Source organism: Lemur catta, chromosome 14 (genome assembly GCF_020740605.2).
Source record: "Lemur catta isolate mLemCat1 chromosome 14, mLemCat1.pri, whole genome shotgun sequence".
Classification (NCBI taxonomy): Eukaryota; Metazoa; Chordata; class Mammalia; order Primates; family Lemuridae; genus Lemur; species Lemur catta.
In genome coordinates, this window is record NC_059141.1 from 55,903,216 (window position 1) to 55,928,426 (window position 25,211).

General features: G+C 34.4%; 2 protein-coding genes across 3 annotated transcripts in view; one reads left to right on the top strand and one right to left on the bottom strand.

The window, feature by feature from the left end:
* The window catches only part of ADK (adenosine kinase), a 497,861-nt gene that overhangs the window by 377,977 nt on the left and 94,673 nt on the right, over positions 1–25,211 (bottom strand). The window lies entirely within an intron of this gene.
* On the top strand, positions 8,714–9,326 carry LOC123650280 (60S ribosomal protein L17). The gene has a single exon (XM_045568946.1). It carries the CDS (start codon positions 8,747–8,749, stop codon positions 9,299–9,301), a length of 555 nt encoding a protein of 184 aa, XP_045424902.1. The 5' UTR covers positions 8,714–8,746; the 3' UTR covers positions 9,302–9,326.

A 25,211-nucleotide genomic window follows, 5' to 3' on the forward strand; every position in this document is an offset into this window, starting at 1 on the left:
ACTTCTACTGTGATTTACTAGCAATACCAGCTATAATGTATGTATCTGTATGAGACCATATTTCATTCATATACTGTACTTCAACCAAAACAATATATTACAACGGATTAAATGCAGAAGCATAGGAAAAATCCAGCTGTCCCTTACTAAATCAGATATTAAAGAGATTTGCAAAAGTGTAAGACAATACCATTCTTTTTATAATATTTTTGCTTTGGAAAATATAGCTATTTTTTGCAAAAAATGTGATTATGTTAACAAATTATTGAGTTTATTATAGTTATCTTTAAATATATTTTTAACTATCTCCATTTTAATTTCTGATATGGCAAGTATCAATAAATAGAACCTACTAAACAATAGCTCCTTGGGGCACAGGCACACTACTTTTCATATGTTTAATCACTTACTTTGTTCTTCAGAATAATTCCTATTGTTGAACAAACTAATTTTTCATCACTTAATTTTTTAAAACTTTCTCTGCTTTTAATTACCATCAGATTGATACCTCACTCCTTATTAGCATTTTACATTCTTACTGCTTTTACACCTATAACACAACATTCGGGGTTTTTTTGTTTTTTAATAGAGTCTTACTCTGTCGCCTGGGCTAGAGTGCTGTGGCATCAGCCTACCTCACAGCAACCTCAAACTCCTGGGCTCAAGTGATCCTCCTGCCTCAGCACCCCAAGCAGTTGGAACCACAGGTGTGCACCACCACACTCAGCTAAATTTTTCTATTTTTAGTAGAGATGGGGTCTCGCCCTTGCTCAGGGATGTCGAGAACTTCTAACCTCAAGCGACCCTCCTGCCTCAGCCTCCCAGAGTGTTAGAATTAAAGGCATGAGCCACCGCATGTAGCCAACACAATGTTCTTAAAAATAAATTGCAATTACAACACAAATACAACAAACATACTACAAAATAACCAACACAATAACCAACAATAAAATGACCAACCATGTCAGTTTACATCATCTTCTGGTCTCGTGGTTTTATTTGTGTCTAGAAAATGTTATATGTTGAAAATTAGTAAAGAGAACTTCTTTATATTTTACATTTATTCAATTCTGAATAAAATATACCAATATAACACAGCTTATAGCTGACCAGATTTAAGTATGCCATAAGTCAAATGATGATGTATCACTATATTATTTTATAACAAAAATAATTAGTTCTATTCCATCACTATCAAGAGTTTCAGGTGTATTGTTAGTTACTGAAAATGTAGGTTACTAAATCTCTAATGTTCCAACAGTTTAAAAACCATTATGGAGGCTGTTTTCTTCAGACTACACACCAGTTAACCTAAATGGATTATAAAAGCCTTATAGTTGGTAGGGAAAAAATTATGATAAATACAAGCAATATTTTCTAATAAAGATGAATGGTAATTGAAAAATTAATGTTACATTTAAAATACATTTCTGAATATTGTACACAGCAATGAAGCACTTTAATTAAAAAACAAGTTTAAACCATACTTAATCATTCATCTTTCTCCCTTGCTGCTAACTTCCTTCTATTCCTAAAACATATGAAGCAGTTTATATTATTTCCCCAAACAATAAAACCATTCATCATAATTTCACAATATTTATTGCTAGTCTTTAAAGATAATTTATATTTCCCAACTTAGATTAATTACAAGAAACCTGCAGAAGCTAAATCTACACATTCGATACCAGTATAAAAACACAGGTAAGTCATGAATAGAACAGTATCTGCCAACTGTCATTTTAACCACTGAAAGTGGTAATCAATAAATTGGTAATTTGGAAATTGATCATTATAAATTTACTATATTTGTGATACTCACAGATTATAAACTAATTTAAAACATCTAGCAAGGGCTGATAAAATCCAAAAGTGTCGGGCTAATAACCATGCTTTTAAGTGAACTAACATTTCTGGAATATCTAACATATGCCAGGCAGTAGGCTACATATTTCACTACATTATCTTATTTTATCCTTATGATAACTATATCAACAGGTATAATATTACCAATTTTGCATTGAGGAAATGGACTCTAAGAAACCACACAACTACTAAGTAGCAGAGATGAGCAGAAAGTAGAAACAAATTCTACTGAAATAAAATTGAAAGAATGAAAACAGGGTTTTTTTAAAGACTATTCAAGGGAAACAGTTTTAAGATGACATTATTAAAGAAATAATTGCCATTTTACAACCACTCTTTATTCCCATAACAAGATCCAAATTTGCTTTGCGGAACTTTCCCTCCTATACTCTTAATCTATAAATTTCCAGCAGTACTAACTCTTATCTCCAGTTTTGGGAGTAGGTGTAGAGCCCAAACCAAGCCAAAGAGCCTAATGTAACATAATACCACACCTGTTTTGGGAGTCACTAGAACAGATGCACAAAAAAAAGTGAGAAGGATATAAGTTAATAGCTGATGGTAGCTACCCCACCTCCAGGAGATAGAATCCTTTGTGTAAACGGAGTTAATACCAAGGAACAGAGCTAACAGTTGAAGAAGGTCCAAATAACATTATTTGAACCACTAGATCAAGTTTCACCAAAAATCAGCCATATCATGATCTTTTTAGATATGTGACCCAATAAACTTCCATTTACTTAATCCAAATTGAGTTGGGGTTTCTGTCACTTGCACAATGCACGTATCAATAAAAATTTAATGGTGTAATTCATCTCCAGATATCAAATAATACATTTAATTATGGAATCTTTAAAAAAAAAAACCAAACAGGAATCAAGGAACCATTTTCAGTACAATCATCCTTCGGTCTCTGTGAGAGGATTGGCTCCAGGACTGCCTTCAGATACCAAAATCCACACATACTCAAGTTCCACAGTGGACCCTGCCCAACCTGCAGATATGAAAAATTGGCCCTCTCCTCCCTATACACAGATTTCTCAGCCCTTGAACACTGTATTTTCCATTCATGTTTGCTTGCTGATGGTGAACCTACCATATGGAGGGCCAACCATATTTATAGAAAAAAATCTACATATAAGTGGACCCACATAACTCAAACCCATGTTGTTCAAAGGCCAACTGTATTTGGTTATAACCTATGCACATCCTTCCCTATCCTTTAATTCATCTCTAGATTATTTACAATACCTAAAGTGTAAATGCTATGTAAATATTCATTATACTATACTGTTTAGGGAATAATGACAAGGAAAAAGTTTGTACACGTTTGGTATTGATGTAATTTTTTTTCCTAATATCGTTGATCCACAGTTGGTTGAATCCACCAATGCATAACCCACAGATACAGAGAGCCTACTACATTTCAAAAAGCTCAATGGAATTGTACATTTACCTAGAATAAGGCCACTAAGGTTTATTAAAACATCAAGTTCTGGCTGGGCATGGTGACTCATGCCTGTAATCCTAACACTTCGGAAGGCTGAGGCGGGAAGAACACTTGAGCCCTGAAGTTCAAGACCATACTGGGCAACACAGCAAGACCCTGTAACCACAAAAAATAGAAAACTTAGCTGGGCATGGTGTCGTACGCTTTCAGTCCCAGCTACTCAAGAGGCTGAAGCAAGAGGATTGCTTGAGCCCAGGAGTTTCAGGGTACAATAAGCTACAATGATGTCACTGCACTCTAACCCAGGCAAGAGTGAGACACCATCTCAAAAAATAAATAAATTTAAAAAAATAAAGCACCAAGTTCCTTTTGACTGAATCATTTCAACATGAAAATTTCAATTATCTTTTGTTGTAATCTGAATTCTAAATGAAAATACATTTTCATATATAATCTTTAATTTAAAATTAGAAAAAAAAGGATTGTTATTAATACTTTTTAAATGTAGCCTATTTGCCACCAAATAGGCTTTAAAACTATTTAAACAAAACAAACTGCTTTAAAACACAAATCTCAGGAAATGTTTCAAAATGAACTGTAATGTTACTTCAAAATATACTCAATAAGACAATTCACTCATTTAATACACAAGCAATTCCTGACTAACCCCTTAATTTGTGACTGCCTTTCTATCTTTCTTCCCCAGGCTACTCAGCTCTCTGAGACTTCAAACAAGTAGTCTAAGCTAATGGCACCACCTAGTGTCCTGTACTGGTCACTATCTGACTCACTGCCTTCCACTTCCTTTTGCTGCAGAAGGACACAGGCTAGTTTTCTCCTATTGCTGTTCTGTCTTTAATAATTCTTTTAAAATACATTTCTTTCTCATTCATATTTAAATTTATTAATATATATTCATATAAACATATGTTCACATATATCTCCTCATATCCCTCTCAATAATTGTCCTGATACTTGAGGAATAACCATTTAGTATGCCCTTGATCTTTGCCAGGTACTTGGTGCTTACTTTGTAAAGCTAACACTATTAATAAAAGTATACCTAGATCTCAGACCATTAGGCAGGCAGTGTGACTCAAAAACCCATTTGCTTAATTACTACTCATGACCCATGCGGCTATTTTTTAAAATTCTTTTCACACAATGGCCAAACCATAATTCCAATTTGTAAAACTGGTGGTAAATCAATCAGTTATATCTCTGAAGAAAACAAATGGCATTAAAATTAAAATTAGATTAAAAAAAATTAGGCTCACTATACCACTTGAAAGTATCCAGAAGTTCTGACTTTCAAAAAGTTGTGAACTTTTTTTCATTCTTTGGTAATTAAGCTAAGCTTTTCTCAAATACCATCACAGAAAATGTTCTTATTCACTTCGGCTAGTTGGACTAATGTACTAATTACAATCTTCTAGTTTATTGTCAGTTAAATCAATTTTGGGAGGAAGGCTTAGACCTAACCACCACTGTTCTTTTCATTTTAAGAAAATTCAGATGAAATACTGATATAGTGATAAACAGACCAATGGAACAGAATTAGAACCAGAAACAGGCCCCCCACATAGACAGAAAACTTGATATATGACAATGGACTTTTCAATAAATTATACTAAGATAACTGGTTATCCATATGCAAAAAAAATTCAATCCCAAACTCTAGCTCACACCATACACAAAAATTATATTCACCTGGATAAAAGATATATGTAGAGCACATACAGGAAACTCTTTGACCTTGAGGTAGGAAGGAATTTCTTAAACAAGGCAAAAGAGCATAAAGCATAAAAGAAAAAGATTGGTAAATTTGATTACATTAAATTTTAAAACTTGTGTGGAGCAAAAGACATCATGAAGTTAAAGGCAAGTTACACACTGGGCACAAATGTATGCAATAAATACAATCAAAGAAACACACCTATAGTCCCAGCTACTTGAGAGGCTGAGGCAGGTAGATCGATTGAGCCCAGGAGTTTGAGTCCAGCCTGGGCAATATACTGAGACCCTGACTCCATAAAAAATTTTTGTTCTAAATATAGGAAAATAATTCACATCCATGAAATACAAAAATCTCCTCCAGTAATTTAAAATATTCCACAAGAAATAAAAACAGGAATAAAACACTAATAGGCAATCATTATGTGGAAACCCTAAAAGGCAAATAAACATATAAGAAAAGATGATCAACCTCACTAGACATTTCTAAAGTGTAAATTAAAATCACAATGAGAAACATTTCACACCTATCAAAACAGAAATTAAAACTTCTATTGATACTAATTCTTAGCAAGACAATTGAAAAAGGGAACTCTCAGACTCTCCTGGAAAGAACAATTCAGCAATATCTAGTGAAGTGCAAGATGTACATACCCAATGACCCAAGAATTCCACACACAGGTATAAACCTTTAATTCATTCCCTTCTCACACAGCTTACTAACATCTGTCACTAAATGCAATGAAATCAAATTTGTGAAGGCCTAAAAACATCCAATTGTATTTTTACAGTGAAGCATAGCCTGTCACTAAAATGTTTTCTACTTCTTAGTAAAAGCAATAAAAAAGGCAAAGTTTCTCTTTTTCTTATGGCTTTTTGATGTCTTATTCAATTCCCCTGCATAGTATTTGTGGAAATCAAGTATTTCAGTGTATATGGTGGGAAATTTTGCTATACCCCCTTGGGATAATTCATGGATTCCTGAATTATTCCTCATGGATTCCTCAGGCCACTGAGCCATTAGGTCAACTATAACATGTGTTTTAAATAATATTTAATCTACTTTGCTGAACTCCTTATTAAATGTTTACATTTTGCAACTATTGAAGAACTCATAGGATCACATATTGGGTCTTTCTGCCCAACAAGACACTCTGTTCTCTCCTAGTTTTAAAAATCAAAAGCTAATAAATGTGTTAATGAAAATAGAAAAAGCATCACATTCCATTTAAAAGAAAGCCTGACTCCAATTTCAAGTTTTCTTGAATTATTCAATCTTTCTATTACTAAGAAGCACAAATGCATGCTTTATCAATTATACTCCTACCCATTCTAAGATTGTAAATTCTATGACAGCAAGTACAGTATCACTTTTGTATTCCCAAAGAGTAACACAATGTGACTGACTGAATGAATGAATATGAATGAATAAATGAAACTACGAATTTATTCATCAGTATCAAATGGGTTCCATATTGATTTGTTGTGCTTCATGATTTTGTAAGATAAAATAATATGAAAACCTGGAAATAAATATGCTTAATGAAGCAGTTCTAACTCAGTGTTGGAGTGTCACACCAGAATTTGAAGTTCAAGTAGAAGAATCTCAAAGCTTTTTCCTTTCTCCCCGCCTCACCCTCTACCTCTCAAGGAGGAAGAAAGTAATAAATGGAATAAAAAGCCAAATCCTGATTTTAAGGTTAAAATCTCTTGTGTCTTTTTACAAGGTCTTGTCTTATGGCAAGGTCTTCTCTCAGTGCTCCATTTAGCTAGTGCACTTATATTTGGGAATGACCTCTGTCTGAAAAATGAGCAAGACAGGAGAAATGCTTGGAGTAGATGGCTTTAGTTATTAACTCTTGAAGTGATTCTCTTGGGCTTGTTTGTCCCCATCAAAATGGTGAAGTTGTAAGAAAAGATATTAGGGTATGAATATAGGAGAAAATGGACCAAAAGGCCTACATGCAGGAGGAGTAAAAAATGAGCCTTTGCAAAATATAGGACTACAAATGGCCAATAAAACAAAAACGCTCTCAAATTAGATCCTTATCTCACACCATGTTAAAAAATCAACTCAAAATGGATTAAAAACTTAAAATGTAAGACCTCAAACTATGAAACTACTACAAGAAAACAGGCGGAAAGCTCTATGACACTGGTCTGGGCAATGATCTTTTGGATACGACACTACTGGGAAACAACAGACAAATATGATTACATCAAACTAAAAAGCTTCTGTACAGCAAAGGATATAATCAACAGAGTAAAGAGACAACCTAGAGAATGGCATAAAATATTAATTTTGCAAACTATACATCTCACAAGGGGTTAATATCCAAAATACATAAGGAACTCAATTCAATAGCAAGAAAACCTGAATAAAAAATGGGCAAAGGACCTCAACAGATATTTCTCAAAAGATGACATACAAATTGGCCAACAGGCATACAAAAAAATGCTCAACATCACTAATCATCAGGGCAATGCAAATTAAAACTACCTCATACCGGTTAGAATAGGTATTAGCAAAAAGACAAAATATAACAAGTGTTGGTCTAGATATGCAGAAAAGACAACACTTGCACACTGTTAGTGGGAATGTAAATTAGTTCAGCCATTATGGAAAACAGTATGGAAGTTCCTCAAAAAATTAAAAATATAATTACCATATGATGTAGCAATCCCACTATTGGGTATATATTTAAAGGAGATGAAATCAGTTTGTCAAAGAGATATCTGCACTCTCATGTTTACTGCAGCACTATTCACACTAGCCAAGATATGGAATCAACCTAAGTGTTCATCAACGCATAAATGAATAAAGAAAATGTTGTATATATATACAATGGAATACCATTCGGCCATTAAAAAAAGAGAAGAAAATCCTATTATTTTGACAACATGGGTGAATCCGGAAGACATTATATTAAATGAAATAAGCTAGGAATAGAAAGACAAATACCAAATGATCTCATTCATATGTTGAATCTAAAAAAGCTGATTTCACAGAGGTAGAGAGTAAAATGGTGGTTACTAGAGGCTGCGGCAAATTTGGGGTGGGGGAGAGGAATTAGGGCTGGGGAGGTTGTCAAAAGATACAAAATTTCAGTGAGGAGGAATGAGCTAAAGAGATCTATTGTACAACAGGTGACAATAGTTAATAAGAATATATTGTATTCCTAGAAAATGCTAAGACAATGGATGTTAAGTGTTCTCACCACAAATGATAACTATGTGAAGTAATACATCTGTTAATTAGCTAGATTAGTCATTCCACAATGTTTATACTTTATTTATTTATTTTTTTTTTGAGACAGAGTCTCGCTCTGTTGCCCGGGCTAGAGTGAGTGCCCTGGCATCAGCCTAGCTCACAGAAACCTCAAACTCCTGGGCTTAAGCGATCCTACTGCCTCAGCCTCCCCAGTAGCTAGGACTACAGGCATGCGCCACCATGCCCGGTTAATTTTTTCTATATAGATTTTTAGTTGGCCAGATAATTTCTTTCTATTTTTAGTAGAGACGGGGTCTCACTCTTGCTCAGGCTGTCTCGAACTCCTGACCTCGAGCGATCCACCCGCCTCAGCCTCCCAGAGTGCTAGGATTACAGGCGTGAGCCACTGCACCCGGCCAGAATGTATATATACTTTAAAACATCATGTGCTCTTCCCCTCAAGCGGCCTGAGGTGATCTGTGAAAATGGTTCGCTATTCACTTGACCCAGAAAACCCCACAAAATCATGCAAGTCAAGAGGTTCAAATCTTCGTGTTCACTTCAAGAACACTCGTGAAACTGCCCAGGCCATCAAGGGTATGCATATACGAAAAGCCACCAAGTATCTGAAAGATGTCACTCTAAAGAAACAATGTGTACCATTCCGACGGTACAATGGTGGAGTTGGTAGGTGTGCCCAGGCCAAACAGTGGGGCTGGACACAGGGTCGGTGGCCCAAAAAGAGTGCTGAATTTTTGCTGCACATGCTTAAAAATGCAGAGAGTAATGCTGAACTTAAGGGTTTGGATGTAGATTCTCTGGTCATTGAGCATATCCAGGTGAACAAAGCACCCAAGATGCGTCGCCGAACTTATAGAGCTCATGGTCGGATTAATCCATACATGAGCTCCCCCTGCCACATCGAGATGATCCTCACTGAAAAGGAACAAATTGTTCCAAAACCAGAAGAAGAGGTTGCACAGAAGAAAAAGATATCCCAGAAGAAACTGAAGAAACAAAAACTTATGGCACGGGAATAGATGCAACATAAAATAAATGCAAATACCAGTAAAAAAATAAAAATAAAAAAATAAAAAATAAAAAAACATCATGTTATATACAATAAATACATAAAATTAAATTGTTCAATTGAAAACATTTTTTAATGCTTTCAATCTTACTAAAAATCAGGGAAAAGAAAGTTTATTAGAACTGTCTTATTGTGGTTGCCTCAGCCTATAGTAGGATTCCATTAATATATTATTTCTTGATATTTCTATGTATACGTGGAAATATCAAGAAATAATATATTAATGGAATCCTACTATAGGCTGAGGCAACCACAATAAGAACTCAAAATAAAATTAGTTAAAAGTGGCTGCCTTTGGGATAGTGGGGATAGAGAAATGTGGGACAGGATTTCTCATAATAAGCCCGTCTGTTCTATTTGATTTTTAACCATGTGCATATATTACCTTTGAGTTTTAAAAAAGTGGCCCTGAAATATAATGGATCAAAGTACTAGGGTTTCCCTAAAACCTGTTACCAAAAATAATTTTCTCAAAGGGCAAAATGCATTTAACATAGTCTTCAAAACCTAGAAAATCCCCACCTAGAACATTCTTACGAAGAAATACAAGATAGGTAAGCAAAGAAATACTAATTTATTGGGAAGAAAAGTGGGTATGACAGGAAATATTCCCAATAATACAAACATGTATTAAAAGAATGACTAATGAAATTCAATCTGAGTCATTTAATTCAATGAGCAGAAAACAGAAAAATGATTACCTTGGGTTTATAACTCATTTCTAAGGATTCTGAGGCAAACTCAAATCACCACCTCAACAACAAAAAACCCATAACAAAGATCACTTTACTAAACATTTTGAAGCTAATTATATCTGATCATCTTATTTCAACATGATAACATGATTCTGAAAACATACATTTGTGCACATGCTTACATGTTCAAAACTACTAATAAACATTCTGTGTGCCACAACAAGAAGCTTAAAAAGCAATGAATTAATGTATTCACAACTAAGGAATTATGACATTACACATATGTTAAACAACCATGTTATAGAAAACTATTTAGTAACATAATAATGATACTAATTTAAGAAAAAAGGTAGAATATAAAACTTATTATTATTACTATCTAAAGATATTCATAATGCCCACTTCAGCCATGGCACTCAACAATAAACATAATTGGCCATTGCACTCTTTCATTTTCTAGCATATCAGCACTGATATGTGAATTACTAGACATTATGACCTTTCATTCTTTTCCCAGCTAAATAAAATGCTTCACTATAAAATTTTGATTACTTCTAAATCTGTTGTATTAAGTCTGAAACCGATTAATGATGTACTGTACCCTGCTAAGTAGAATTAAATTAGTGTATAATTGATTAGTGTATAATTGAAGCAGTTGTAGATTTACCAACTTTAATTAGGATGGCTTATTACAGATAATTTATACCATAATATAACAGAAAATAGAAGCAAGAAGTTCATCGAAACCTTAAATTAAGATCAGAGACACAATATTAAAGATTAGAAAAAGGGCTATATGTTAATACCAAGTACATTGAAAGTAAATCATTTTAGTACAAATCCTTTTAGAGGGAAAAAATTGATTATTACCCTTTTAGCCTAGATTTATCAAGCGATTAAACTATTTATGGCAATCTACCATAACAGGTGGTGCTAACTTGTGTAAGTGAATGAAGGAAAACATACCAATAATATTTCATCTACTTGCAATACTAAATTACACTAAAAAGAACACAGAAAATACTTGCATATTTCTCATAACTCCTTTACACAGGTACTCAAACAAGAGAAAAACCTCATAACTCTAATCCTAAAAATAAATAAAAACTAATTTATCAATAAAGAAGCAAGTGAGGAGAAAGAGCATCTCAACAACAAAACGCTGTAGTATCTGCAGTTCTCTCAATACCCTTGTGGGTGGTAACTACAGCCCAGAAAGTTCCACACATAAATTGCTAACTCCCCAGAGTTTAAAGCCATGGTAATTAGGTTCATTATCTTACATGCTAATGACACAAAGATAATAAGTTTGCAATGAATAATTTATATACTACCAGCTCTCACAATGATGCTCATTGCTAATAGTTTATTTACAGTACAAGTTACACTGAATTTTTTCTATAGTTTAAATTTATTGTCTAGATAAACAGTAATCATTTAGTGTAAAAAAATCTAATTTACTGTCAGTAAATGATAATAATCTCAAACATATATTAGTTTGTATATTTGTATAATTTTTACTCGTTATTCATAATTAGCTATGATAATCAAACCACAAGAATGTCTTGTTGAAAGATTAAGATATCTATATAGATGATTATTATAAATTAAATTTCAAAATGATATGCTGAATTGATATCAATAAATTACAAATTGCTTTCGTAACTCATATTTTTCAAATAAATATTAATATCCCCACACTCATTTTAAAATGGACATATAGATTATTGTGGAACTGTGAATATCAAAGTACAAATGAAGCACTTAGAATCTTTATTATGCAAATACTTACTGTAAAATACAGTTGACCCTTGAACCATGCAGGTGCACTTACAGATTTTTTTTTCAACCAAACACGGGTGGATAATACAGTATTTGTAGAATGAGAAACCTGCATATGAAGGAGGGCTGAATTTTTGTATATGCAGGTTTTGCAAGGCCAATGGCAGGAACTGAGTATATGCTGATTTGGGTATATTCAGGGATCCTGGAACAAATCACCCACATAGACCAAGGGACAACTACAATATCCTATGTAAGATAAAATTCAGTGACCCATAAAATTGCAGTAATTTTTTCCCATTTTTGTAATGATTTTAATATAACACTTTCATTTATGTTAATAAATTATAGATAAGGTAATTTTAATCTCTTTCCAAATACTTTCTTAGTTGTAATAACTCATTTAGTAGTTTACATAAATTATTTGAACTTTTACATTAGTATGTACCTGAATTACTGTGGTTTGAATTTCTCTAAATCAAATAGGTAAAATTTTTCTATTAATTTCTGTACTTCTAAGATGATTCCTCCTAAAATAATTTTATTTCCAAGCTAAAACTGTTTTAATATATAGGTTGCATCAATAAACACAGGTTAGGTAAGGTTCAGGTAACACTTACCAGGTGAGAACTGCAAAATCTCAGTGGCTTAAAACAATAAGGCCTTTTTCTTGCTTACACTAGTTGCTCATCATCTGAGGACTCTATTCCATGTCTTTTCATTTCAGTACCCAAAATGACAGAGCTATCATTATCTCAAATTCTGCCAGCCATCTTACCAGATGGAAACAGTACTCTGGACAGTCTTACACTGGTAATCAAATACTCTTGCTCAGAAAACCATATTTTAAATCTGCTGATAACTCAGCACATTATCTAAGAAAGTTAAACCTTCAGAAAGTTTAAATCTTTTACATTTCAAAAAAATTTTTTTTCAGCAAGACATCTATCTAAGTATAAGTAGGCCATGATGATAGGTTAGATAAAGTTCATGAAGGTCTCTGAAGACAAACAACATTCGAAATTCCTTTCTATATTGAATAACTATCATATCATAACAATCAGTTCTTGCCACATCTGCTACACATATAACCAGGATAATATTAAGTATCCTTTGAAAACTGAAAATTTGAACACATCACCTGCTTGAAATTGTCTCATCTTCTCAGCATGGCTCTGCATGAAATGATTCCCTGACTGCCTTTCTGTCATCTCTGAATACTCAAAACAATTTAGAAAATGCTCCGGGGAGAAAAAAACTAATAAATATGCTACATTCAGGCTTTCTTGCCTTTTCTCATGTCAGAATGCTTTCTCTATCACCTCCACTTGAAAGCTTAATCTTCCTTCAACTAAACTTAAGTCCATCTCCACTGTGAAGCTTTTTCTGACTGCTTACCATAACACCCAAAGAGTTCTGCACTCCCCGAACAGTGATTCCACATTTCCACTGTTTACTGACCACCCACTAGATTATGAGCTCCTCAAAAGTAGACCCTATTATTTATACATCTGAATCTCTAGCACACAACATTTAGTAACTAATAAGTAAAAAATGTCTAGAAAATGACTAATGTTCCACAGTGCCAAATGAATGATCTTAAAGAAAAGCAATATGTTTGATAAATGAAAAATAACTGTCCTTACCGTCCATGGAGATATAATTGCAAAAGTAAGTGTGCTTGACAAGTTCCTTTTAGTATTTAAATGCTAGAGTAGATGTAGTAGTAGCAATTCTGATAAAAACTTAAAAGTTATATGAAATTAAGTTATTTTTTTCATTCATTCCTCAGACTTTTATTTATTCAACTTTCATATACTAAATGCCAGAATCCATGAGAAGTTTTAGGAATGGTATTAGTAACTATTAGTAGAAGTGTTGTCAATATACATATCAGACAAAAATAGGTTGTTCAATGTCTTGTCTAATTTTTTGATATCTGATGTTCACTTTCACCATCACCATAACAAGAAAAGTTAATAATGTACAGTGTAATTTTATATTAACATAATTCACTGTAGTTACAAAAAAATTTAGAACAATTATCATCTACTGGCCATAAAAGTGTCAACTATGTTCTGTTTATAAATCTTTTTTTGAAGTACATTATAGAATATTTTCCAAGTTCACACAATTTTAACATGAAATATTTTAATTAAACAAAGCAAACTGACATTAAAATAAATGGTTTTGTTTTTAGAAAAAAAATAATAAATAAAAAGGCCAGGTGCAGCGGTTGGAGTCTATAATCCTAGCACTTTGGGAGGCTGAGAAACGAACTCCTGAGGTCAGGAGTTCGAGACCAGCAAGAACAAGAGCAAGACTCTGTCTCTATAAAAAATAGAAAAATTAGCCAAGCATGGTGGCACATCCCTGTAATCCCATCTACTCAGGAGGCTGAGGCAGAGGAATTGCTTGAGCCCAGGAGTTTGAGATTACAGTAAACTATGCTGATGCCACTGCAATCTAGCCCAGCTACAGAGCAAGACCCTGGCTCAAAAAAACAAAAAAAAAAAAGACAAGGAGAGAGAGGAGAGAGGAGAGAGAGAGGAGAGAAAGAGAAGAGAGGAGAGAGGAAAGGAAACGAAAGAAAAAGAAAAAAATAGGCATATCAGGTACAGTTGTTGGATCTGAAAGGGTAAATATCAAAGATACTGAAAAAACACTAGGCAAAAAATTAATAACAAGGGGATGGGAGGGGAAACAAAATGAAAGAAAAAGAAAAAAATAGGCATGTCAGGTACAGTTGTTGGATCTGAAAGGGTAAATATCAAAGATACTGAAAAAATACTAGGTAAAAAATTAAATATTTTTAATACACCTCAAATATTTGTAATATTTTATAAATGAAAGATTAAAACCTTCAAAACAAAAAAGACACTTGGAAAAGCAACATGCTGTACATTTAAATATTTTCAGAGAAAGAAACAAAAGTTATCAGCACAATTCCTAGTCATTCTTGTTATCATCATATAGTTGCCTAAACTATAGCAAAAGAAACTGACCCAGATAGCCAGTGAACATTTTTTTACTGTTGGCATAAGCAGATGGAGAATGTATTTTTTTTAAGTATTTTTTTAATGATCAAAGAGCTGGTAAATTAAAAACTACATCTTTTGGTGATGATACACTATTAGGTAAGATTTGTACTGTTACAGAATATCAAGAAATGGTGTTTATTATTCAGTTCTAGTGTGGCATAAACTTCATGACCCAACTTGATAGATCTTTCAATTTATGTTAGATACATATGAAAAGACCATTTAATGTAAGATTTTTGTACTGTAGAAATTTTAACCTCCCATACAACTGGCTTAAATATATTTATATAATTATAAACCTCATTACTGATCAATATAAATTAAACTAAAAATAATTTACAGTAATTATAAGTGATAGAGCAGCAAATATGACTGAAAAACTAGAACAGAATTATTCTTAAAAATGAAGAAGACTACTAAAACAAAGAGTTGGTTGGAATCACTGTTTTATATAATAAAGCTTCAGCACAGAAATTCCACCAAATCTCCTGGGTAAAATGTAATAAAAACTGTTACTATAATGAAAGGAAGCTCACTGAATAGCAGACTTTTGAAAATATTTTGTTCAGGGATTGTAATTAACCATTTGGACTTAGAATATAAAATTAAAGTGTACTTACTGGTTGCTAGAAATGAAAATACTAAGCAGAGAGGATGGTATAAAATATCTTTTCCCAAATGAATAAAAATCTCATCTGATGAAAGACATACGGACAAAATAGGCACATACATAATATTCCATGCCCTTAAAGAAACAAAAATGAACACTGGCCGGGCATGGTGGCTCATGCCTATAATCCTAACACTCTGAGAGCCCAAGGTGAGAGGATCGCTTGAGCTGAGGAATTCAAGACCAGCCTGAGCAAGAGCGAGACCCCGTCTCTACTAAAAAAAAATAGAAGGAAATTAGCTGGACAACTAAAAATATATAGAAAAAATTAGCGGGGCATGGTGGCGCATGTCTGTAGTCCCAGCTACTTGGGAGGCTGAGGCAGGAGGATCGCTTGAGCCCAGGAGTTTGAGGTTGCTGTGAGCTAGGCTGACACCAAAGCACTCTAGTCCAGGCAACAGAGTGAGACTCTGTCTCAAAAAAAAATAAATAAATAAAATGAAAAATACAACTATAGGGAAAAAACAATGATATATTTTAATACATCAAACATATCCAAGGATACAAAAAGATATTAATGTTATAGTAAATAAGGTGTACAAGTAAACACCTTAGTTACTACATTTTCCCAAAATTGTGTACCTTACTGAAGAGAACAATATTAATAATGAACTGTTTTGAGATATTAAAAGATATTGTAATTTCTTACCTCTCTGTGTAAAACATTTCATGACTAATTTCCAAAACAGAAATTTGAAACATTAAAGGAAAACATTTGGATAAAAGAAGCATTTTTGCATTTGAATCAATATTACATTAAGTTCAATGCCCAAATAGAATAAATTATGTTAGATTAAGACTAAAAAGACAGGCCACACACTGTGGCTCATGCCTGTAATCCTAGCACTTTAGGAGCCCGAGGTAGGAAGATTGTTTGAGGCCAGAAGTTCCAGACTAGCCTGAGCAAGAGCCAGACCCCATCTCTACAAAAAAAATAGATAGAAAAATTGGCCTGTCATGGTGACACACACCTGTTAGTCCCAGCTATTTGGGAGGCTGAGAAAGGAAGGATAACTTGAGCCCAGGAGTTTGAGGTTGCCATGAGCTATGATGACACCACTCCATTCTAGCTTAGGCAACAGAGCAAGACCCTGTGCCAAAACACCAAAACAAAAGACTAAAATGACATTTCTAAGTACAAAGAGCATATTTGCTACAATCTAGTAGTATCTACAAATGAAAGCAACATGCTTAAAAGTGTATCAAACACACACCATTGTTCCTGTATGTGGTGAATTGAAATGAATTTATAAATAGGCAAGAATAAAATATTTGAAAAAAAAATTTTTTTTTTTTTTTTATTTTGAGACAGGTCTCACTCTGTTGCCCAGGATAGAGTACAGTGGTGTCAGCATAGCTCGCTGCAACCTCAAACTCCTGGGATCAAGCAATGCACCTTCCTCAGCCTCCCGAGTAGCTGGAACTACAGGCATGTATCACCACACCCAGCTAATCCTACAATTTTTTATATAGGTAGGGTCTTTCTGCATTGTTCAGGCTGATCTCAAACTCTTAGCCTCTGCTGATCCTTCTGCCTCAGGCTCCCAAAGTGCTAGGATTACAGGCCTGAGCCACTGCACCCGGCCTATTTGCAAAATTTTATAAGTATTTCCAAAGCAAAATATTTCCAAATATTCATTTTTACTGCTCATTTTTAGGATCATAAAATCATATTTGCCATTACCTTTGTTATATTTTTATTTTATTATATTTAGTACATACAGTTGTAAGTACTGTTTCATGAAATGCTAGTTTCAGTCATTGGGAGGGTGTGTATGTGTGCATGTACACCGCAGGGTAAAATGTGTTTCTTGTTGTGAGCTGCACTTGGTAATATTTTAATAAGCACTACCCTAGACAAACTCTTGTACATATAAAAAAGGAGGCACATAAGAATGTTCACAGCAGTATTATTCATAATCACAAAACAACTGGATATAACATAAATGTCCATCAACACTGGAATAGAAAAATAAAGTGATATATGTTCATGCAATGGAACATTAGGTACTAAACAATGAAAATCAACTATAGCCACATGCATCAACAAATATGAATCATAGAAACACAAAAATATATTAAATTTATAGTTCATAAGCAAGCAAAACTGCAGAACATACTGTTTAGGAATACACATTTATGGTAAAACTGTAAAGAAAAGAGATGATTAAAAAGAAATACTACACTAAGAAGAATGGTTACTTCTGTGTGGCAGTTAGGGGTACGGTGGAGAATGAGATCCAGGAGAAGCACACAGGGAGTCTTAAAACCATTGATAGCACTGTATTTCTTAAGATGGGTAATGAGTTCATGAAGGCTAGCTTCATTAGTATGCATCAAAATATTACAAATATTCTTTTGTTTCTATCAAATACTTTTAAAAGAGGATATGGAAAAAATACACACCAATTTTTTTTTGAGACAGAGTCTCACTCTCTCAGCCCAGCTAGAGTGCAGTGGCGTCATCACAGTTCACCACAACTTCACATTCCTAGGTTCAAGCCATCCTCCTGCCTCAGCCTCCCAAATAGCTGGGACTACAGGCACATGCCACTAGGTCTGGCTAATTTTTTTCTATTTTTTACAGAGACAGGGTCATGCTCTTGCTTAAGCTGGTCTCAAAATTCTGAGCTCAAGCAATCCTCTTGCCTCAGCCTCCCAGAGTGCTAGGAATACAGGCATGAGCCACCACGCCTGGCCAATACCAAATTATTGGTAGAGGTTATGTCACAGGTAAAGAACTATGTGGGAATTTTGCTTTCTACATATTTATCAATCATTTTGATCTTTCACAAGGAATATGCAGTATGCTTTACTTGAAACAATGCAGTTAAAGAATTTTTATAATTTTGCAGTTATAATTTATAATAATTAAGAAATAGAGTAAGAGTTTAGTGTAGCTATACTCTCCAGAGAGAAAGCTGTTAATAGTTTGATTATGCTATTTTTCAAATATATAACAAAAAAAGTATGGATTTGGTACAAATGCATTTAAAATAGATTTTATAAAATAACTTATAATTATGAAGAACAAAAGTGACCAAAAACCCCAGCTTTCTCAGGAAAATTACATTTTAAATATTTAAAGTTTATAGTAATTCTTTATACACACACACACACATATAGGCACACAGAAATAGCAAATGAATGTGCAGGCAAGCACACTAACATTATAAATTTTCTTGTAAACGTTTTATTATTTTCAGTAGAGATGAAAGAATCAAACCAATTTCTACCCTCAAATAATATACACTTTATAGAAAGCAGCAAAAATGAAAATAACTTCAATAGAGTACAAAAAGTACTAATACTTTTTGTCTGGGAGTGCATGAGAGGTTAACATGATGGAAGAAAGAGGCACAGAGGAAAGCCTCTCAGTAACTACTAAAAGGAATCTTCAAAAGCAAATAGAAATCGGCCTTCTACGGAGGGCAGGAATTTCCAGACAGAGGGGAACTACGTTAAGCACTGAACTAAGGACACAACCAAGAAACTGCAAATAAGAGCACCTAAAGCTAACTAGAATCTAAGTCCTGAATAAATGGAGGCCCAGGGAGGAACTATTAATAGTTTTCAAAGCTATTTGAAAGACTTTCCTGTTCATTGAATCACTGATCCTACCACATCAAAGTTAATCATTTCCTCCTCTAAGCTAGTTCTGTATCTAATACAGACTCCTTTATGATTTCCTTTACATACTATGATTATTTTACTGTTTATTTTTCCTTTTTTTAAATTTCAAAATATTACGGGGGTACAAATGTTTTGGGTTGCATTTATCAATTTTGTTATGCTTGAATCAGGGTTGGAAGTGTGCCCATCACCCAGATAGTGTTCACTGTACCCATTAGGTAGGTTTTCACTCATCTCCTTCTCCCCCACTCCACCCTGCTTGATTTCCACTGAGTTTTACTTCCCTCTGTGCAGATGTCTCCTCATCAGTTGGTTGCATTTAATACTGAGTACATGAGGTGTTTGTTTTTCTATTCTTTAGATACTTCACTTAGGATAATGGTCTCCAATCCCATCCAAATTGTTACAAGAGGCCTTAATTCATCCTTCTTCATGGCTGCGTAGCATTACACAGTACATATGTACCACATTTTGTTAATCCACTCATGAATTGATAGGCACTTGGGATGATTCCACATCTTTGCAACTGTGAATTGTGCAGCAATAAACATTCACATGCAGATGTCTTTTCAATAAAATGACTTCTTTTCCTTTGGGTAAATACACAATAGTGGGATTGCTAGATCAAATAGTAGATCTACTTTTAGTTCTTTCAGGAATCTCCATACTGTTTTCCATAGAGGTTGTACTAATTTGCAGTCCACCAACGGTGTATGAGTGTTCCTTTCTCTCTGCATCCACACAAGCATCTATTGTTTTTGGACTTTTTTTTTTTTAATTGCTTAAATTTATTTACATTTTTTTTCAGCATATTAGGGGGTACAAATGTTAAGGTTACATGTATTTTCTTTGCCTTGTCTGAGTAAGGCTTTAAGCCCCAAAACAACAAATGCTGGCGTGGATGGGGAGAGACAGGAAGACTCATACACTGCTCGTGGGACTGCAAACTAGTACAACCTCTGTGGAAAGTAATATGGAGATACCTCAAAGAGCTAAAAGTAGAAACCATTTCATCCAGCAATCGCATTACTGGGCATCTACCCAAAGGAAAAAAAGACATTCTATAAAGAAGACATCCACACTCGAATGTTTATAGCAGCACAATTCACAATTGCAAAGATGCAGAAACAACCTAAGTGCCCATCAATACATGAGTGGATTAATAAAATGTGGTATATGTATACCATGGAGTTCTACTCAACCACAAAACAATAGACTTTTTAATAAAGGCCATTCTGACTGGAATAAGGGGATATCTCATTGTGGCTCTAGTTTGGATTTCCCTGATGATTAGTGATGCTGAGCATTTTTTCATGTTTATTGGCCATTTGTCTATCTTCTTCTGAAAAGCTTTTGTTCATGTCTTTTGCCCACTTTTTAATGGGGTTGTTTGTTTCTTGCTGATTTGCTTCAGTTCTTTGTAGATTCTGGTTATTAGCTCTTTATCTGATGTACTATATAGCTCAGGAATATTTTCTCCCATTCTATAGGTTGTCTGTTTGCTCTGATGATTAATTATTTCCATAGCTGTGCAGAAGCTTTCTAATTTAATCAAGTCCCATTTATTTGTTTTTGTTGTTGCTGTGATTGCCATTGGGTCTCCTTCATAAATTCTTTGTCTAGGCTGATATTTAAAAGGGTTTTTCCAACATCTTCTTCCACAGTTCTTATGGTTTCATGCCTTACATTTAAGTCTTTTATGCATCTTGCATTAACTTTTCTGAGTGGTAAGAAATATGGATCCTGTTTCATTCTTCTGCATGTGGCTATCCATTTTCCCCAGCACCATTTATTGAATAGGGCTTCTTTTCCCCAGCGTATATTGCTGACTGCTTTGTCAAAGATCAGTTGGTTGGATATGGATGTTTTTATATCTGGGTTCTCTGCTCTGTTCCAATGGTCTATGTCTCTATATTTCTGCCAATACCATGCTGTTTTGGTTACTATAGCCTGGTAGTATAGTTTGAAGTCTGGTAATGTGATGCCTCCCAATTTGTTCTTTTTGCTTAAGATTGCTTTGGCTATTCAGGCTTTTTTCTCGTTCCAAGCAAAGCATAGAATTATTTTTTCTAGGTCTGTGAAATATGACGGCATTTTGATGGGGATTGCATTGAATCTATAAATCACTTGGGGTAGTATAGACATTTTAACAATGTTGATGCTGCCAATCCATGAGCGTGCTATGTTTTCCCATTTGTTTGCGTTGTCTGAGATTTCTTTCTTTAGAGTTTCGTAGTTCTCTTCATAGCGATCTTTCACCTCCTTGGTTAAGTATATTCTTAGGTATTTTGTTTTCTTTGTATCTATTATGAATGGTATTGAGTCTTTAATCAACACTCAGCTTGACTATTATTGGTGTATAGGAATGGTACTGATATGTGTACACGGATTTTGTAACCTGAGACTTTGTTGAATTTATTTATTAATTCCAGGAGTCTCTTTGGGGTTTTCTAGATATAAGATCATATTGTCAGCAAAAAGCAATAGTTTGACTTCCTCTTTCCCCATCTGGATACCCTTTGTTTCTTTCTCTTGCCTGACTGCTTGGGCTAGGACTTCCAGCACTGTGTTGAATATACGTGATGACAATGGGCACCCTTGTCTTATTCAAGATCTTAGTAGGAAGACTTTCAACTTTTCCCCATTCAGTAGGATGTTGGCTGTGGGTTTGTCATATATGGCTTTTATAATCTTGAGATATGTTCCTTTCATGCCTAATTCGTTGAAGGTTTTTATCATGAAAAGGTGCTGGTTATTTTCGAATGCTTTACTGAGATGATCATATGGTCTTTGTTTTCTCTTCTGTTTATGTTGTGAACCACATTTATTGATTTATGTATGTTGACCCATCCTTGCATCCCTGGGATGAAGCACACTTGGTCATAGTGGAGCATTTTCTTGATGTGCTATTGAATTCGGTTTGCTAGTATTTTACTGAGGATTTTTGCATCTATATTCACAAGAAATATTGGTCTGAGTTTTCTTTGGTGGTTGTTGTTGTTGTGTCTTTTCCTGGCTTTAGTATCAAGGTGATATTGGCTTCATAGAATTAGTTCTCGATGTTATGGAATAATTTCTGCAGCATGAGTACCAGCTCTTCTATGTAGGTGTGATAAGATTCGTCTGTGAATCTATCTGGTCCAGGTCTTTGTTGTTGTTGCTGGAAGATTTTTTATTACTGCTTCAATCTCATTCCGTGTTATGGGTCTGTTCAGGAGTTCTATTTCTTCCTGATTTAGTCTTGAGAGATTGTGTGTTACCAGGAATTTGTCAAATTCCTCTATGTTTTTGAATTTACATGCGTAGAGATTTTCATAGTATTCACAGATGATATTTTCTATTTCTTTGGTATTAGTTGTAATATCTCCTTTTTCATTTCTGATTGACCTTATTTGGGTCCTTTCTTTTCTATTTCTGGTTAATCTAGTGAGAAGTCTACCAATTTTGTTTATCTTTTTAAAGAAAAAACTTTTCGTTTCATTGATCCCTTGTATTGTTTTTCTGTTTTCCATTTCGTTTAGTTCTGCTCTGACCATAGCTATTTCTTTTCTTCTGCTGGCTTTGGGTTTAGTTTGCTCTTCCTTTGCTAGTTTCTTGAGATGTGTTATTAGATTGTCAATTTGTGAACTTTCTTTTTGAAGTAGGCATTTAAGGCTATAAATTTTCCCCTTAGGACTGCTTTTGCTGAATCCCATAGATTTTGGTAGTTTGTGTCTCCTTTGTCATTCAGTTTGAGGAATCTTTTGATTTCCATCTTAATTTCATTATTGACCCAATAATTGTTCAGCAGCAGGTTGTTTAATTTCCATGACTTTGTGTAGAATTGAGTGTTTCTCTTTGAGTTGATTTCTAGTTTTATTCCACCGTGGTCTGAAATGATACATAGTATGATTTCTATTTCTATTTTTTTTAATTTGTTGAGACATGTTTTGTGGCCTCAGATATGAACAATCTTGTAGAATATTCCATGTGTTGCTGATAAGAATGTATATTCAGTAGTTTTGGGGTAAAATATTCTGTAAATGTCTGTTAGGCCCATTTGTTCTAGAGTCCTGTTTAAGTCTAATATTTCTTTATTTATTTTCTGCTTGGATGATCTGTCCAGCTTTGTCAGTGGGGTGTTGAAGTCCCCAGCAATTATGATGCCACTGTTTATTTCTTTGCTTAGATCCAGTAGGGTTTGCATTATAAATCTGGGTGTTCCTGTGCTAGGTGCATAAATACTTAGGATTGTTATTGTCTTCTTTTTGAATTGCTCACTTTATAATTATATAATAACCATCTTTGTCTTTACTATTAATATATACCCAATTTTATCTGATATGAGAATGGCTACACTTGTGTTCCTTTGGTTTTCATTTTCATGAAATATTTTTTTCCATCCCTTCACCTTGAGTCTGAGTGAGTCCTTGTGGGTTAGATGTGTTTCCTGGAGACAGCAGATACTTGGCTTATATTTTTTCATCCATTCAGCCAGCCTATGTCTCCTGAATGGGGCATTTAGACCATTCATGTTGATTGACAAAATTGATATGTGGGATGGTGTTCTGTTCATCCTGTTCGGAGTACCTTGTTGCTTTGTTTTACCTCTTGCACTACTGTTTTATATGAGCTTTAGCTTTCGGGTGGTTTTTCACTGGTGAGTGTCTATTATGCTGATCCATATATAGCAGTTCTGAGTATTTCCTTCAGGGCAGGTATGATCTTGACAAATTCCCTCAGTGTTTGCTTATCTGGAAAAGTCTTTATTTCCCCTTCATATATGAAACTTATTATAGTTTTGCGGGACACAAAATTCTAGGCTGGTAGTTCTGTTTCAAAAGACTGAAGATGGGGCCCCAATCCCTTCTGGCTTGTAAGGTCTCAGTTGAGAAATCTGCAGTTAGCTTAATGGGCTTTCCTTTGTAAGTTACTTGATGTTTTTGCCTCACAGCTCACAGGAGTTCCTCCTTTGTGTTAACTTTGGCCAGTCTGATGACTATGTGTCTTGGTGGTTGTCTCTTTGTAATGTATCTCCCAGGTGTTCATTTAGCTTCTTATACCTAGATGTCTAAATCTCTAGCAAGAACAGGGAAGTTTTCCTCAATTATTCCCTCTAATAGGTTTTCCATCCCTTGTGCATTTTCTTCTTCACCCTCAGGGATTCTTATATTTGGCCATTTTACATAATCCCATATTTTTTGTATGTTTGTTCATTCCTTTTAATTCTCTGTTTTTTATTTCTGGCTGAGTTAATTTGACAGAGTTGCCTTTGAGCTCTGAGATTCTTTCTTCTGCCTTGTCTAGTCTATTGTTAAAACTTTACACTGTGTTTTGTATTTCCTTAAATGAATTTTTCAGTTCCAGAAGTTCTATTTGGGTTTGTTTTTTTTTAATATATCAATCTCTTTAGTGAATTTTTCATTCATTTCCTGAATTGTTTTTCTGGTCTGAGTTGGTTTTACATTTTCTCTTGGATTTCATTGAGCTTCCTTACAATCCATATTCAGAATTCTTTATCTGTCATTTCAATATTCTCATTTTGTTTGGTATCCATTGCTAGTGAGCTGGTGTTCCCTTTTGGAGGTATCACTTCGCTCTGATTTTTTATACTTGTGCAGTACCTTTGCTGATTTCTTCTCATCTGGGCAGCTGTTGCTTCTTATTTTTTGGATTTTATTTTGTTTAGCCCTCACTCGTAAGGGTGTGAGTATAGAATATGTTGGGTAAGAACTTTTGGCTTTGCTTGTTGGTGCTTTGATGGCAATCTAGGTTCTGGATGGATGCCTTGGTAATAGATATCCTTAGTGTGGTTGTTGCCTTGGTATTAGATATCCTTAGTGTGGTTGTTTTCTCAGTTACTACCTGTTTGTAGGCTATAGCAGTGAAACACTCTATGTGTTGGTTTATTCCCTGTCTCTCTTTGATGAGGGAGGATGGAGATCTTTGAAATCCTTTGTCTTTCCCCAGCCCTGTGGTCTTCTTAACAGTGTCAATTGTATTGGCACATCCAGCTTAATCTCTGAGACAGTAGGTGGTGTTTGAGGGTAAGAATCAACC